This window comes from Engystomops pustulosus, unplaced genomic scaffold (genome assembly GCF_040894005.1).
Source record: "Engystomops pustulosus unplaced genomic scaffold, aEngPut4.maternal MAT_SCAFFOLD_71, whole genome shotgun sequence".
NCBI lineage: Eukaryota > Metazoa > Chordata > Amphibia > Anura > Leptodactylidae > Engystomops > Engystomops pustulosus.
This window is the reverse complement of record NW_027284968.1, coordinates 12,101-27,471: the sequence shown is the minus strand read 5'-3', so window position 1 is coordinate 27,471 and position 15,371 is coordinate 12,101. Positions and strand designations below refer to the sequence as shown.

At 47.5% G+C, this 15,371-nt stretch overlaps 1 protein-coding gene across 1 annotated transcript in view; it reads right to left on the bottom strand.

The window, feature by feature from the left end:
- Positions 1-15,371, bottom strand: part of ARMC5 (armadillo repeat containing 5) — a 47,993-nt gene that overhangs the window by 26,215 nt on the left and 6,407 nt on the right. Inside the window, exon 2 of the mRNA XM_072131519.1 lies at positions 14,550-14,580. Within this exon, the coding sequence (XP_071987620.1) occupies positions 14,550-14,580 (31 nt within the window). The remainder of the gene's footprint in view (positions 1-14,549; positions 14,581-15,371) is intronic.

Below are 15,371 nucleotides of genomic sequence, written 5' to 3'. Positions count from 1 at the left end.
CAGCCTCACATCATGGAGAAGTAGTGCTACAGTCACCCCTAATCTACAACCACAGCCTCACATCATGGAGAAGTAGTACTACAGTCACCCCTAATCTACAACCACAGCCTCACATCATGGAGAAGTAGTGCTACAGTCACCCCTAATCTACAACCACAGCCTCACATCATGGAGAAGTAGTACTACAGTCACCTCTACAACCACAGCCTCACATCATGGAGAAGTAGTGCTACAGTCACCCCTAATCTACAACCACAGCCTCACATCATGGAGAAGTAGTGCTACAGTCACCCCTACAACCACAGCCTCACATCATGGAGAAGTAGTACTACAGTCACCCCTAATCTACAACCACAGCCTCACATCATGGAGAAGTAGTACTACAGTCACCCCTAATCTACAACCACAGCCTCACATCATGGAGAAGTAGTGCTACAGTCACCCCTAATCTACAACCACAGCCTCACATCATGGAGAAGTAGTGCTACAGTCACCCCTAATCTACAACCACAGCCTCACATCATGGAGAAGTAGTACTACAGTCACCCCTAATCTACAACCACAGCCTCACATCATGGAGAAGTAGTACTACAGTCACCCCTAATCTACAACCACAGCCTCACATCATGGAGAAGTAGTGCTACAGTCACCTCTACAACCACAGCCTCACATCATGGAGAAGTAGTACTACAGTCACCCCTAATCTACAACCACAGCCTCACATCATGGAGAAGTAGTACTACAGTCACCCCTAATCTACAACCACAACCTCACATCATGGAGAAGTAGTGCTACAGTCACCCCTAATCTACAACCACAGCCTCACATCATGGAGAAGTAGTGCTACAGTCACCCCTAATCTACAACCACAGCCTCACATCATGGAGAAGTAGTACTACAGTCACCCCTAATATACAACCACAGCCTCACATCATGGAGAAGTAGTGCTACAGTCACCACCACAACCACAGCCTCACATCATGGAGAAGTAGTGCTACAGTCACCCCTAATCTACAACCACGGCCTCACATCATGGAGAAGTAGTACTACAGTCACCCCTAATCTACAACCACAGCCTCACATCATGGAGAAGTAGTGCTACAGTCACCCCTAATCTACAACCACAGCCTCACATCATGGAGAAGTAGTACTACAGTCACCCCTAATCTACAACCACAGCCTCACATCATGGAGAAGTAGTGCTACAGTCACCCCTAATCTACAACCACAGCCTCACATCATGGAGAAGTAGTGCTAGAGTCACCCCTAATCTACAACCACAGCCTCACATCATGGAGAAGCAGTACTACAGTCACCCCTAATCTACAACCACAGCCTCACATCATGGAGAAGTAGTGCTACAGTCACCCCTAATCTACAACCACAGCCTCACATCATGGAGAAGTAGTGCTAGAGTCACCCCTAATCTACAACCACAGCCTCACATCATGGAGAAGTAGTACTACAGTCACCCCTACAACCACAGCCTCACATCATGGAGAAGTAGTACTACAGTCACCCCTAATCTACAACCACAGCCTCACATCATGGAGAAGTAGTACTACAGTCACCCCTACAACCACAGCCTCACATCATGGAGAAGTAGTACTACAGTCACCCCTAATCTACAACCACAGCCTCACATCATGGAGAAGTAGTACTACAGTCACCCCTAATCTACAACCACAGCCTCACATCATGGAGAAGTAGTGCTACAGTCACCACTAATCTACAACCACAGCCTCACATCATGGAGAAGTAGTACTACAGTCACCCCTACAACCACAGCCTCACATCATGGAGAAGTAGTACTACAGTCACCCCTAATCTACAACCACAGCCTCACATCATGGAGAAGTAGTGCTACAGTCACCCCTAATCTACAACCACAACCTCACATCATGGAGAAGTAGTGCTACAGTCACCTGTACAACCACTGCCTCACATCATGGAGAAGTAGTACTACAGTCACCCCTAATCTACAACCACAGCCTCACATCATGGAGAAGTAGTACTACAGTCACCCCTAATCTACAACCACAGCCTCACATCATGGAGAAGTAGTGCTACAGTCACCCCTAATCTACAACCGTGGCCTCACATCATGGAGAAGTAGTACTACAGTCACCCCTAATCTACAACCACAGCCTCACATCATGGAGAAGTAGTGCTACAGTCACCCCTAATCTACAACCACAGCCTCACATCATGGAGAAGTAGTACTACAGTCACCCCTAATCTACAACCACAGCCTCACATCATGGAGAAGTAGTGCTACAGTCACCCCTAATCTACAACCACAGCCTCACATCATGGAGAAGTAGTACTACAGTCACCCCTAATCTACAACCACAGCCTCACATCATGGAGAAGTAGTGCTACAGTCACCCCTAATCTACAACCACAGCCTCACATCATGGAAAAGTAGTACTACAGTCACCCCTTATCTACAACCACAGCCTCACATCATGGAGAAGTAGTACTACAGTCACCCCTAATCTACAACCACAGCCTCACATCATGGAGAAGTAGTACTACAGTCACCGCTAATCTACAACCGTGGCCTCACATCATGGAGAAGTAGTACTACAGTCACCCCTAATCTACAACCACAGCCTCACATCATGGAGAAGTAGTACTACAGTCACCGCTAATCTACAACCGTGGCCTCACATCATGGAGAAGTAGTACTACAGTCACCCCTAATCTACAACCACAGCCTCACATCATGGAGAAGTAGTACTACAGTCACCCCTAATCTACAACCACTGCCTCACATCATGGAGAAGTAGTACTACAGTCACCCCTAATCTACAACCACAGCCTCACATCATGGAGAAGTAGTACTACAGTCACCCCTAATCTACAACCGCAGCCTCACATCATGGAGAAGTAGTACTACAGTCACCCCTAATCTACAACCACAGCCTCACATCATGGAGAAGTAGTACTACAGTCACCACCACAACCACAGCCTCACATCATGGAGAAGTAGTGCTACAGTCACCCCTAATCTACAACCACAGCCTCACATCATGGAGAAGTAGTACTACAGTCACCCCTAATATACAACCGCAGCCTCACATCATGGAGAAGTAGTACTACAGTCACCCCTAATCTGCAACCACAGCCTCACATCATGGAGAAGTAGTGCTACAGTCACCCCCAATCTACAACCACAGCCTCACATCATGGAGAAGTAGTACTACAGTCACCACCACAACCACAGCCTCACATCATGGAGAAGTAGTACTACAGTCACCCCTACAACCACAGCCTCACATCATGGAGAAGTAGTACTACAGTCACCCCTACAACCACAGCCTCACATCATGGAGAAGTAGTGCTACAGTCACCCCTAATCTACAACCACTGCCTCACATCATGGAGAAGTAGTACTACAGTCACCACCACAACCACAGCCTCACATCATGGAGAAGTAGTACTACAGTCACCCCTAATCTACAACCACAGCCTCACATCATGGAGAAGTAGTACTACAGTCACCCCTACAACCACAGCCTCACATCATGGAGAAGTAGTACTACAGTCACCCCTAATCTACAACCACAGCCTCACATCATGGAGAAGTAGTACTACAGTCACCCCTAATCTACAACCACAGCCTCACATCATGGAGAAGTAGTACTACAGTCACCCCTAATCTACAACCACAGCCTCACATCATGGAGAAGTAGTACTACAGTCACCCCTACAACCACAGCCTCACATCATGGAGAAGTAGTGCTACAGTCACCCCTAATCTACAACCACAGCCTCACATCATGGAGAAGTAGTGCTACAGTCACCCCTAATCTACAACCACAGCCTCACATCATGGAAAAGTAGTACTACAGTCACCCCTAATCTACAACCACAGCCTCACATCATGGAGAAGTAGTACTACAGTCACCCCTAATCTACAACCACAGCCTCACATCATGGAAAAGTAGTACTACAGTCACCGCTAATCTACAACCGTGGCCTCACATCATGGAGGAGTAGTACTACAGTCACCCCTAATATACAACCGCAGCCTCACATCATGGAGAAGTAGTACTACAGTCACCCCTAATCTACAACCACAGCCTCACATCATGGAGAAGTAGTACTACAGTCACCCCTAATCTACAACCACAGCCTCACATCATGGAGAAGTAGTACTACAGTCACCCCTAATCTACAACCACAGCCTCACATCATGGAGAAGTAGTACTACAGTCACCCCTAATCTACAACCACAGCCTCACATCATGGAGAAGTAGTACTACAGTCACCCCTAATATACAACCGCAGCCTCACATCATGGAGAAGTAGTACTACAGTCACCCCTAATATACAACCGCAGCCTCACATCATGGAGAAGTAGTACTACAGTCACCCCTAATCTACAACCACAGCCTCACATCATGGAGAAGTAGTACTACAGTCACCCCTACAACCACAGCCTCACATCATGGAGAAGTAGTACTACAGTCACCCCTAATCTGCAACCACAGCCTCACATCATGGAGAAGTAGTGCTACAGTCACCCCCAATCTACAACCACAGCCTCACATCATGGAGAAGTAGTACTACAGTCACCCCTAATCTACAACCACAGCCTCACATCATGGAGAAGTAGTACTACAGTCACCACCACAACCACAGCCTCACATCATGGAGAAGTAGTACTACAGTCACCCCTAATCTACAACCACAGCCTCACATCATGGAGAAGTAGTACTACAGTCACCGCTAATCTACAACCGTGGCCTCACATCATGGAGGAGTAGTACTACAGTCACCCCTAATATACAACCGCAGCCTCACATCATGGAGAAGTAGTACTACAGTCACCCCTAATCTACAACCACAGCCTCACATCATGGAGAAGTAGTACTACAGTCACCCCTAATCTACAACCACAGCCTCACATCATGGAGAAGTAGTACTACAGTCACCCCTAATCTACAACCACAGCCTCACATCATGGAGAAGTAGTACTACAGTCACCCCTAATCTACAACCACAGCCTCACATCATGGAGAAGTAGTACTACAGTCACCCCTAATCTACAACCACAGCCTCACATCATGGAGAAGTAGTACTACAGTCACCCCTAATCTACAACCACAGCCTCACATCATGGAGAAGTAGTACTACAGTCACCCCTACAACCACAGCCTCACATCATGGAGAAGTAGTGCTACAGTCACCCCTAATCTACAACCACAGCCTCACATCATGGAGAAGTAGTACTACAGTCACCCCTAATCTACAACCACAGCCTCACATCATGGAGAAGTAGTACTACAGTCACCCCTAATCTACAACCACAGCCTCACATCATGGAAAAGTAGTACTACAGTCACCGCTAATCTACAACCGTGGCCTCACATCATGGAGGAGTAGTACTAAAGTCACCCCTAATATACAACCGCAGCCTCACATCATGGAGAAGTAGTACTACAGTCACCCCTAATCTACAACCACAGCCTCACATCATGGAGAAGTAGTACTACAGTCACCCCTAATCTACAACCACAGCCTCACATCATGGAGAAGTAGTACTACAGTCACCCCTAATCTACAACCACAGCCTCACATCATGGAGAAGTAGTGCTACAGTCACCCCTAATCTACAACCACAGCCTCACATCATGGAAAAGTAGTACTACAGTCACCCCTAATCTACAACCACAGCCTCACATCATGGAGAAGTAGTGCTACAGTCACCCCTAATCTACAACCACAGCCTCACATCATGGAGAAGTAGTACTACAGTCACCCCTAATATACAACCGCAGCCTCACATCATGGAGAAGTAGTGCAACAGTCACCCCTACAACCACTGCCTCACATCATGGAGAAGTAGTGCTACAGTCACCCCTAATCTACAACCACAGCCTCACATCATGGAGAAGTAGTGCTACAGTCACCACCACAGCCTCACATCATGGAGAAGTAGTGCTACAGTCACCCCTAATCTACAACCACAGCCTCACATCATGGAGAAGTAGTACTACAGTCACCCCTAATCTACAACCACAGCCTCACATCATGGAGAAGTAGTACTACAGTCACCTCTACAACCACTGCCTCACATCATGGAGAAGTAGTACTACAGTCACCCCTAATCTACAACCACAGCCTCACATCATGAAGAAGTAGTACTACAGTCACCCCTAATCTACAACCACAGCCTCACATCATGGAGAAGTAGTACTACAGTCACCCCTAATCTACAACCACAGCCTCACATCATGGAGAAGTAGTGCTACAGTCACCCCTAATCTACAACCACAGCCTCACATCATGGAGAAGTAGTACTACAGTCACCCCTAATCTACAACCACAGCCTCACATCATGGAGAAGTAGTGCTACAGTCACCTCTACAACCACTGCCTCACATCATGGAGAAGTAGTACTACAGTCACCCCTAATCTACAACCACAGCCTCACATCATGAAGAAGTAGTACTACAGTCACCCCTAATCTACAACCACAGCCTCACATCATGGAGAAGTAGTACTACAGTCACCCCTAATCTACAACCACAGCCTCACATCATGGAGAAGTAGTGCTACAGTCACCCCTAATCTACAACCACAGCCTCACATCATGGAGAAGTAGTGCTACAGTCACCACCACAGCCTCACATCATGGAGAAGTAGTGCTACAGTCACCCCTAATCTACAACCACAGCCTCACATCATGGAGAAGTAGTGCTACAGTCACCTCTACAACCACTGCCTCACATCATGGAGAAGTAGTACTACAGTCACCCCTAATCTACAACCACAGCCTCACATCATGAAGAAGTAGTACTACAGTCACCCCTAATCTACAACCACAGCCTCACATCATGGAGAAGTAGTGCTACAGTCACCCCTAATCTACAACCACAGCCTCACATCATGGAGAAGTAGTGCTACAGTCACCCCTAATCTACAACCACAGCCTCACATCATGGAGAAGTAGTACTACAGTCACCCCTAATCTACAACCACAGCCTCACATCATGGAGAAGTAGTGCTACAGTCACCCCTAATCTACAACCACAGCCTCACATCATGGAGAAGTAGTACTACAGTCACCCCTAATCTACAACCACAGCCTCACATCATGGAGAAGTAGTGCTACAGTCACCCCTAATCTACAACCACAGCCTCACATCATGGAGAAGTAGTGCTACAGTCACCCCTAATCTACAACCACAGCCTCACATCATGGAGAAGTAGTACTACAGTCACCCCTAATCTACAACCACAGCCTCACATCATGGAGAAGTAGTACTACAGTCACCCCTAATCTACAACCACAGCCTCACATCATGGAGAAGTAGTGCTACAGTCACCTCTACAACCACAGCCTCACATCATGGAGAAGTAGTACTACAGTCACCCCTAATCTACAACCACAGCCTCACATCATGGAGAAGTAGTACTACAGTCACCCCTAATCTACAACCACAACCTCACATCATGGAGAAGTAGTGCTACAGTCACCCCTAATCTACAACCACAGCCTCACATCATGGAGAAGTAGTGCTACAGTCACCCCTAATCTACAACCACAGCCTCACATCATGGAGAAGTAGTACTACAGTCACCCCTAATATACAACCACAGCCTCACATCATGGAGAAGTAGTGCTACAGTCACCACCACAACCACAGCCTCACATCATGGAGAAGTAGTGCTACAGTCACCCCTAATCTACAACCACGGCCTCACATCATGGAGAAGTAGTACTACAGTCACCCCTAATCTACAACCACAGCCTCACATCATGGAGAAGTAGTGCTACAGTCACCCCTAATCTACAACCACAGCCTCACATCATGGAGAAGTAGTACTACAGTCACCCCTAATCTACAACCACAGCCTCACATCATGGAGAAGTAGTGCTACAGTCACCCCTAATCTACAACCACAGCCTCACATCATGGAGAAGTAGTGCTAGAGTCACCCCTAATCTACAACCACAGCCTCACATCATGGAGAAGCAGTACTACAGTCACCCCTAATCTACAACCACAGCCTCACATCATGGAGAAGTAGTGCTACAGTCACCCCTAATCTACAACCACAGCCTCACATCATGGAGAAGTAGTGCTAGAGTCACCCCTAATCTACAACCACAGCCTCACATCATGGAGAAGTAGTACTACAGTCACCCCTACAACCACAGCCTCACATCATGGAGAAGTAGTACTACAGTCACCCCTAATCTACAACCACAGCCTCACATCATGGAGAAGTAGTACTACAGTCACCCCTACAACCACAGCCTCACATCATGGAGAAGTAGTACTACAGTCACCCCTAATCTACAACCACAGCCTCACATCATGGAGAAGTAGTACTACAGTCACCCCTAATCTACAACCACAGCCTCACATCATGGAGAAGTAGTGCTACAGTCACCACTAATCTACAACCACAGCCTCACATCATGGAGAAGTAGTACTACAGTCACCCCTACAACCACAGCCTCACATCATGGAGAAGTAGTACTACAGTCACCCCTAATCTACAACCACAGCCTCACATCATGGAGAAGTAGTGCTACAGTCACCCCTAATCTACAACCACAACCTCACATCATGGAGAAGTAGTGCTACAGTCACCTCTACAACCACTGCCTCACATCATGGAGAAGTAGTACTACAGTCACCCCTAATCTACAACCACAGCCTCACATCATGGAGAAGTAGTACTACAGTCACCCCTAATCTACAACCACAGCCTCACATCATGGAGAAGTAGTGCTACAGTCACCCCTAATCTACAACCGTGGCCTCACATCATGGAGAAGTAGTACTACAGTCACCCCTAATCTACAACCACAGCCTCACATCATGGAGAAGTAGTGCTACAGTCACCCCTAATCTACAACCACAGCCTCACATCATGGAGAAGTAGTACTACAGTCACCCCTAATCTACAACCACAGCCTCACATCATGGAGAAGTAGTGCTACAGTCACCCCTAATCTACAACCACAGCCTCACATCATGGAGAAGTAGTACTACAGTCACCCCTAATCTACAACCACAGCCTCACATCATGGAGAAGTAGTGCTACAGTCACCCCTAATCTACAACCGTGGCCTCACATCATGGAGAAGTAGTACTACAGTCACCCCTAATCTACAACCACAGCCTCACATCATGGAGAAGTAGTACTACAGTCACCCCTAATCTACAACCACAGCCTCACATCATGGAGAAGTAGTACTACAGTCACCCCTAATATACAACCGCAGCCTCACATCATGGAGAAGTAGTACTACAGTCACCCCTAATCTACAACCACAGCCTCACATCATGGAGAAGTAGTGCTACAGTCACCCCTAATCTACAACCACAGCCTCACATCATGGAGAAGTAGTGCTACAGTCACCCCTAATCTACAACCACAGCCTCACATCATGGAGAAGTAGTACTACAGTCACCCCTAATCTACAACCACAGCCTCACATCATGGAGAAGTAGTGCTACAGTCACCCCTAATCTACAACCACAGCCTCACATCATGGAGAAGTAGCACTACAGTCACCCCTAATCTACAACCACAGCCTCACATCATGGAGAAGTAGTACTACAGTCACCCCTAATCTACAACCACTGCCTCACATCATGGAGAAGTAGTACTACAGTCACCCCTAATCTACAACCACAGCCTCACATCATGGAGAAGTAGTACTACAGTCACCCCTAATCTACAACCACAGCCTCACATCATGGAGAAGTAGTACTACAGTCACCCCTAATCTACAACCACAGCCTCACATCATGGAGAAGTAGTACTACAGTCACCCCTAATATACAACCGCAGCCTCACATCATGGAGAAGTAGTACTACAGTCACCCCTAATCTACAACCACAGCCTCACATCATGGAGAAGTAGTACTACAGTCACCTCTACAACCACAGCCTCACATCATGGAGAAGTAGTACTACAGTCACCCCTAATCTACAACCACAGCCTCACATCATGGAGAAGTAGTACTACAGTCACCCCTAATCAACAACCACAGCCTCACATCATGGAGAAGTAGTGCTACAGTCACCCCTAATCTACAACCACAGCCTCACATCATGGAGAAGTAGTACTACAGTCACCCCTAATCTACAACCACAGCCTCACATCATGGAGAAGTAGTGCTACAGTCACCCCTAATCTACAACCACAGCCTCACATCATGGAGAAGTAGTACTACAGTCACCCCTAATCTACAACCACAGCCTCACATCATGGAGAAGTAGTACTACAGTCACCCCTAATCTACAACCACAGCCTCACATCATGGAAAAGTAGTACTACAGTCACCCCTAATCTACAACCACAGCCTCACATCATGGAGAAGTAGTGCTACAGTCACCCCTAATCTACAACCACTGCCTCACATCATGGAGAAGTAGTACTACAGTCACCCCTAATCTACAACCACAGCCTCACATCATGGAGAAGTAGTGCTACAGTCACCCCTAATCTACAACCACAGCCTCACATCATGGAGAAGTAGTACTACAGTCACCCCTAATCTACAACCACAGCCTCACATCATGGAGAAGTAGTACTACAGTCATCCCTAATCTACAACCACAGCCTCACATCATGGAGAAGCAGTACTACAGTCACCCCTAATCTACAACCACAGCCTCACATCATGGAGAAGTAGTGCTACAGTCACCCCTAATCTACAACCACAGCCTCACATCATGGAGAAGTAGTGCTAGAGTCACCCCTAATCTACAACCACAGCCTCACATCATGGAGAAGTAGTGCTACAGTCACCCCTAATCTACAACCACAGCCTCACATCATGGAGAAGTAGTACTACAGTCACCCCTAATCTACAACCACAGCCTCACATCATGGAGAAGTAGTACTACAGTCACCCCTACAACCACAGCCTCACATCATGGAGAAGTAGTACTACAGTCACCCCTAATCTACAACCACAGCCTCACATCATGGAGAAGTAGTACTACAGTCACCCCTAATCTACAACCACAGCCTCACATCATGGAGAAGTAGTGCTAGAGTCACCCCTAATCTACAACCACAGCCTCACATCATGGAGAAGTAGTACTACAGTCACCCCTACAACCACAGCCTCACATCATGGAGAAGTAGTACTACAGTCACCCCTAATCTACAACCACAGCCTCACATCATGGAGAAGTAGTGCTACAGTCACCCCTAATCTACAACCACAACCTCACATCATGGAGAAGTAGTGCTACAGTCACCTCTACAACCACTGCCTCACATCATGGAGAAGTAGTACTACAGTCACCCCTAATCTACAACCACAGCCTCACATCATGGAAAAGTAGTACTACAGTCACCCCTAATCTACAACCACAGCCTCACATCATGGAGAAGTAGTGCTACAGTCACCCCTAATCTACAACCACTGCCTCACATCATGGAGAAGTAGTACTACAGTCACCCCTAATCTACAACCACAGCCTCACATCATGGAGAAGTAGTGCTACAGTCACCCCTAATCTACAACCACTGCCTCACATCATGGAGAAGTAGTACTACAGTCACCCCTAATCTACAACCACAGCCTCACATCATGGAGAAGTAGTACTACAGTCATCCCTAATCTACAACCACAGCCTCACATCATGGAGAAGTAGTACTACAGTCACCTCTACAACCACAGCCTCACATCATGGAAAAGTAGTGCTACAGTCACCCCTAATCTACAACCACAGCCTCACATCATGGAGAAGTAGTACTACAGTCACCCCTAATCTACAACCACAGCCTCACATCATGGAGAAGTAGTACTACAGTCACCCCTAATCTACAACCACAGCCTCACATCATGGAGAAGTAGTACTACAGTCACCCCTAATCTACAACCACAGCCTCACATCATGGAGAAGTAGTACTACAGTCACCCCTAATCTACAACCACAGCCTCACATCATGGAGAAGTAGTGCTACAGTCACCCCTAATCTACAACCACAGCCTCACATCATGGAGAAGTAGTACTACAGTCACCTCTACAACCACAGCCTCACATCATGGAGAAGTAGTGCTACAGTCACCCCTAATCTACAACCACAGCCTCACATCATGGAGAAGTAGTACTACAGTCACCCCTAATCTACAACCACAGCCTCACATCATGGAGAAGTAGTACTACAGTCACCCCTAATCTACAACCACAGCCTCACATCATGGAGAAGTAGTACTACAGTCACCCCTACAACCACAGCCTCACATCATGGAGAAGTAGTACTACAGTCACCCCTAATCTACAACCACAGCCTCACATCATGGAGAAGTAGTACTACAGTCACCGCTAATCTACAACCACAGCCTCACATCATGGAGAAGTAGTACTACAGTCACCCCTAATCTACAACCACAGCCTCACATCATGGAGAAGTAGTGCTACAGTCACCCCTTATCTACAACCACAGCCTCACATCATGGAGAAGCAGTACTACAGTCACCCCTAATCTACAACCACAGCCTCACATCATGGAGAAGTAGTGCTACAGTCACCCCTAATCTACAACCACAGCCTCACATCATGGAGAAGTAGTGCTACAGTCACCCCTAATCTACAACAACAGCCTCACATCATGGAGAAGTAGTACTACAGTCACCCCTAATCTACAACCACAGCCTCACATCATGGAGAAGTAGTACTACAGTCACCCCTAATCTACAACCACAGCCTCACATCATGGAGAAGTAGTACTACAGTCACCCCTAATCTACAACCACAGCCTCACATCATGGAGAAGTAGTGCTACAGTCACCCCTAATCTACAACCACAGCCTCACATCATGGAGAAGTAGTACTACAGTCACCCCTAATCTACAACCACAGCCTCACATCATGGAGAAGTAGTACTACAGTCACCCCTAATATACAACCACAGCCTCACATCATGGAAAAGTAGTGCTACAGTCACCCCTAATCTACAACCACAGCCTCACATCATGGAGAAGTAGTGCTACAGTCACCTCTACAACCACAGCCTCACATCATGGAGAAGTAGTACTACAGTCACCCCTAATCTACAACCACAGCCTCACATCATGGAGAAGTAGTGCTACAGTCACCCCTAATCTACAACCACAGCCTCACATCATGGAGAAGTAGTACTACAGTCACCCCTAATCTACAACCACGGCCTCACATCATGGAGAAGTAGTACTACAGTCACCCCTAATCTACAACCACAGCCGCACATCATGGAGAAGTAGTACTACAGTCACCCCTAATCTACAACCACAGCCTCACATCATGGAGAAGTAGTACTACAGTCACCTCTACAACCACAGCCTCACATCATGGAGAAGTAGTACTACAGTCACCCCTAATCTACAACCACAGCCTCACATCATGGAGAAGTAGTGCTACAGTCACCCCTAATCTACAACCACAGCCTCACATCATGGAGAAGTAGTACTACAGTCACCCCTAATCTACAACCACGGCCTCACATCATGGAGAAGTAGTACTACAGTCACCCCTAATCTACAACCACAGCCGCACATCATGGAGAAGTAGTACTACAGTCACCCCTAATCTACAACCACAGCCTCACATCATGGAGAAGTAGTGCTACAGTCACCCCTAATCTACAACCACAGCCTCACATCATGGAGAAGTAGTACTACAGTCACCCCTAATCTACAACCACAGCCTCACATCATGGAGAAGTAGTGCTACAGTCACCCCTAATCTACAACCACAGCCTCACATCATGGAGAAGTAGTACTACAGTCACCACCACAACCACAGCCTCACATCATGGAGAAGTAGTACTACAGTCACCCCTAATCTACAACCGCATCCTCACATCATGGAGAAGTAGTGCTACAGTCACCCCTAATCTACAACCACAGCCTCACATCATGGAGAAGTAGTACTACAGTCACCCCTAATCTGCAACCACAGCCTCACATCATGGAGAAGTAGTACTACAGTCACCCCTAATCTACAACCACAGCCTCACATCATGGAGAAGTAGTGCTACAGTCACCCCTAATCTACAACCACAGCCTCACATCATGGAGAAGTAGTGCTACAGTCACCCCTAATCTACAACCACAGCCTCACATCATGGAGAAGTAGTACTACAGTCACCCCTAATCTACAACCACAGCCTCACATCATGGAGAAGTAGTACTACAGTCACCCCTAATCTACAACCGCATCCTCACATCATGGAGAAGTAGTGCTACAGTCACCCCTAATCTACAACCACAGCCTCACATCATGGAGAAGTAGTACTACAGTCACCCCTAATCTACAACCACAGCCTCACATCATGGAGAAGTAGTACTACAGTCACCCCTAATCTACAACCACAGCCTCACATCATGGAGAAGTAGTACTACAGTCACCCCTAATCTACAACCACAGCCTCACATCATGGAGAAGTAGTACTACAGTCACCCCTAATCTACAACCACAGCCTCACATCATGGAGAAGTAGTACTACAGTCACCCCTAGGAAACCAGTACTCAATCAGCAGCTAACAATGGGAAATATAAAAAAAACAACTTACCCAATGCAGGGATCCCACCGAGCTGCCGCACCTGGAAAGCAGGGAGAGAGACAATAAGACCCTCACACCAACCCTAATGTCTGCATCCAACTGTACAAGGAGGGCAATTCTTCCCCCCCCCCCCCCCCACCAACTGCATCAGAAGGACATTCCGCCCCCCATCAGAAGGACATTCCGCACTTACATGCACCAGGAAGAAGTAGGTGAACTCCGGGAACCTGAGCGGGGAAGTGACACATGCAGGATATCGGGGGCACGATCTTAGTGACTCCCCGCACAGTGCATTATACACGGACAATGCACTTACATGTACCAGGAAGAAGAAGGTGAACTCTGGGGACCTGAGCAGGGAAGCGACACATGCAGGATATCGGGCGCAGGATCTTAGTGACTCCCCGCACAGCGCAATATACACGGACAATGCACTTACATGCACCAGGAAGAAGAAGGTGAACTCCGGGGACCTGAGCGGGGAAGCCACACATGCAGGATATCAGGTGCACGATCTTAGTGACTCCCCGCACAGCGCATTATACACGGACAATGCACTTACATGCACCAGGAAGAAGAAGGTGAACTCCGGGGACCTGAGCGGGGAAGCGACACATGCAGGATATCGGGTGCAGGATCTTAGTGACTCCCCGCACAGCATATTATACACGGACAATGCACTTACATGCACCAGGAAGAAGAAGGTGAACTCCGGGGACCTGAGCGGGGAAGCGACACATGCAGGATATCGGGCGCACGATCTTAGTGACTCCCCGCACAGCGCATTATACACGGACAATGCATTTACATGCACCAGGAAGAAGAAGGTGA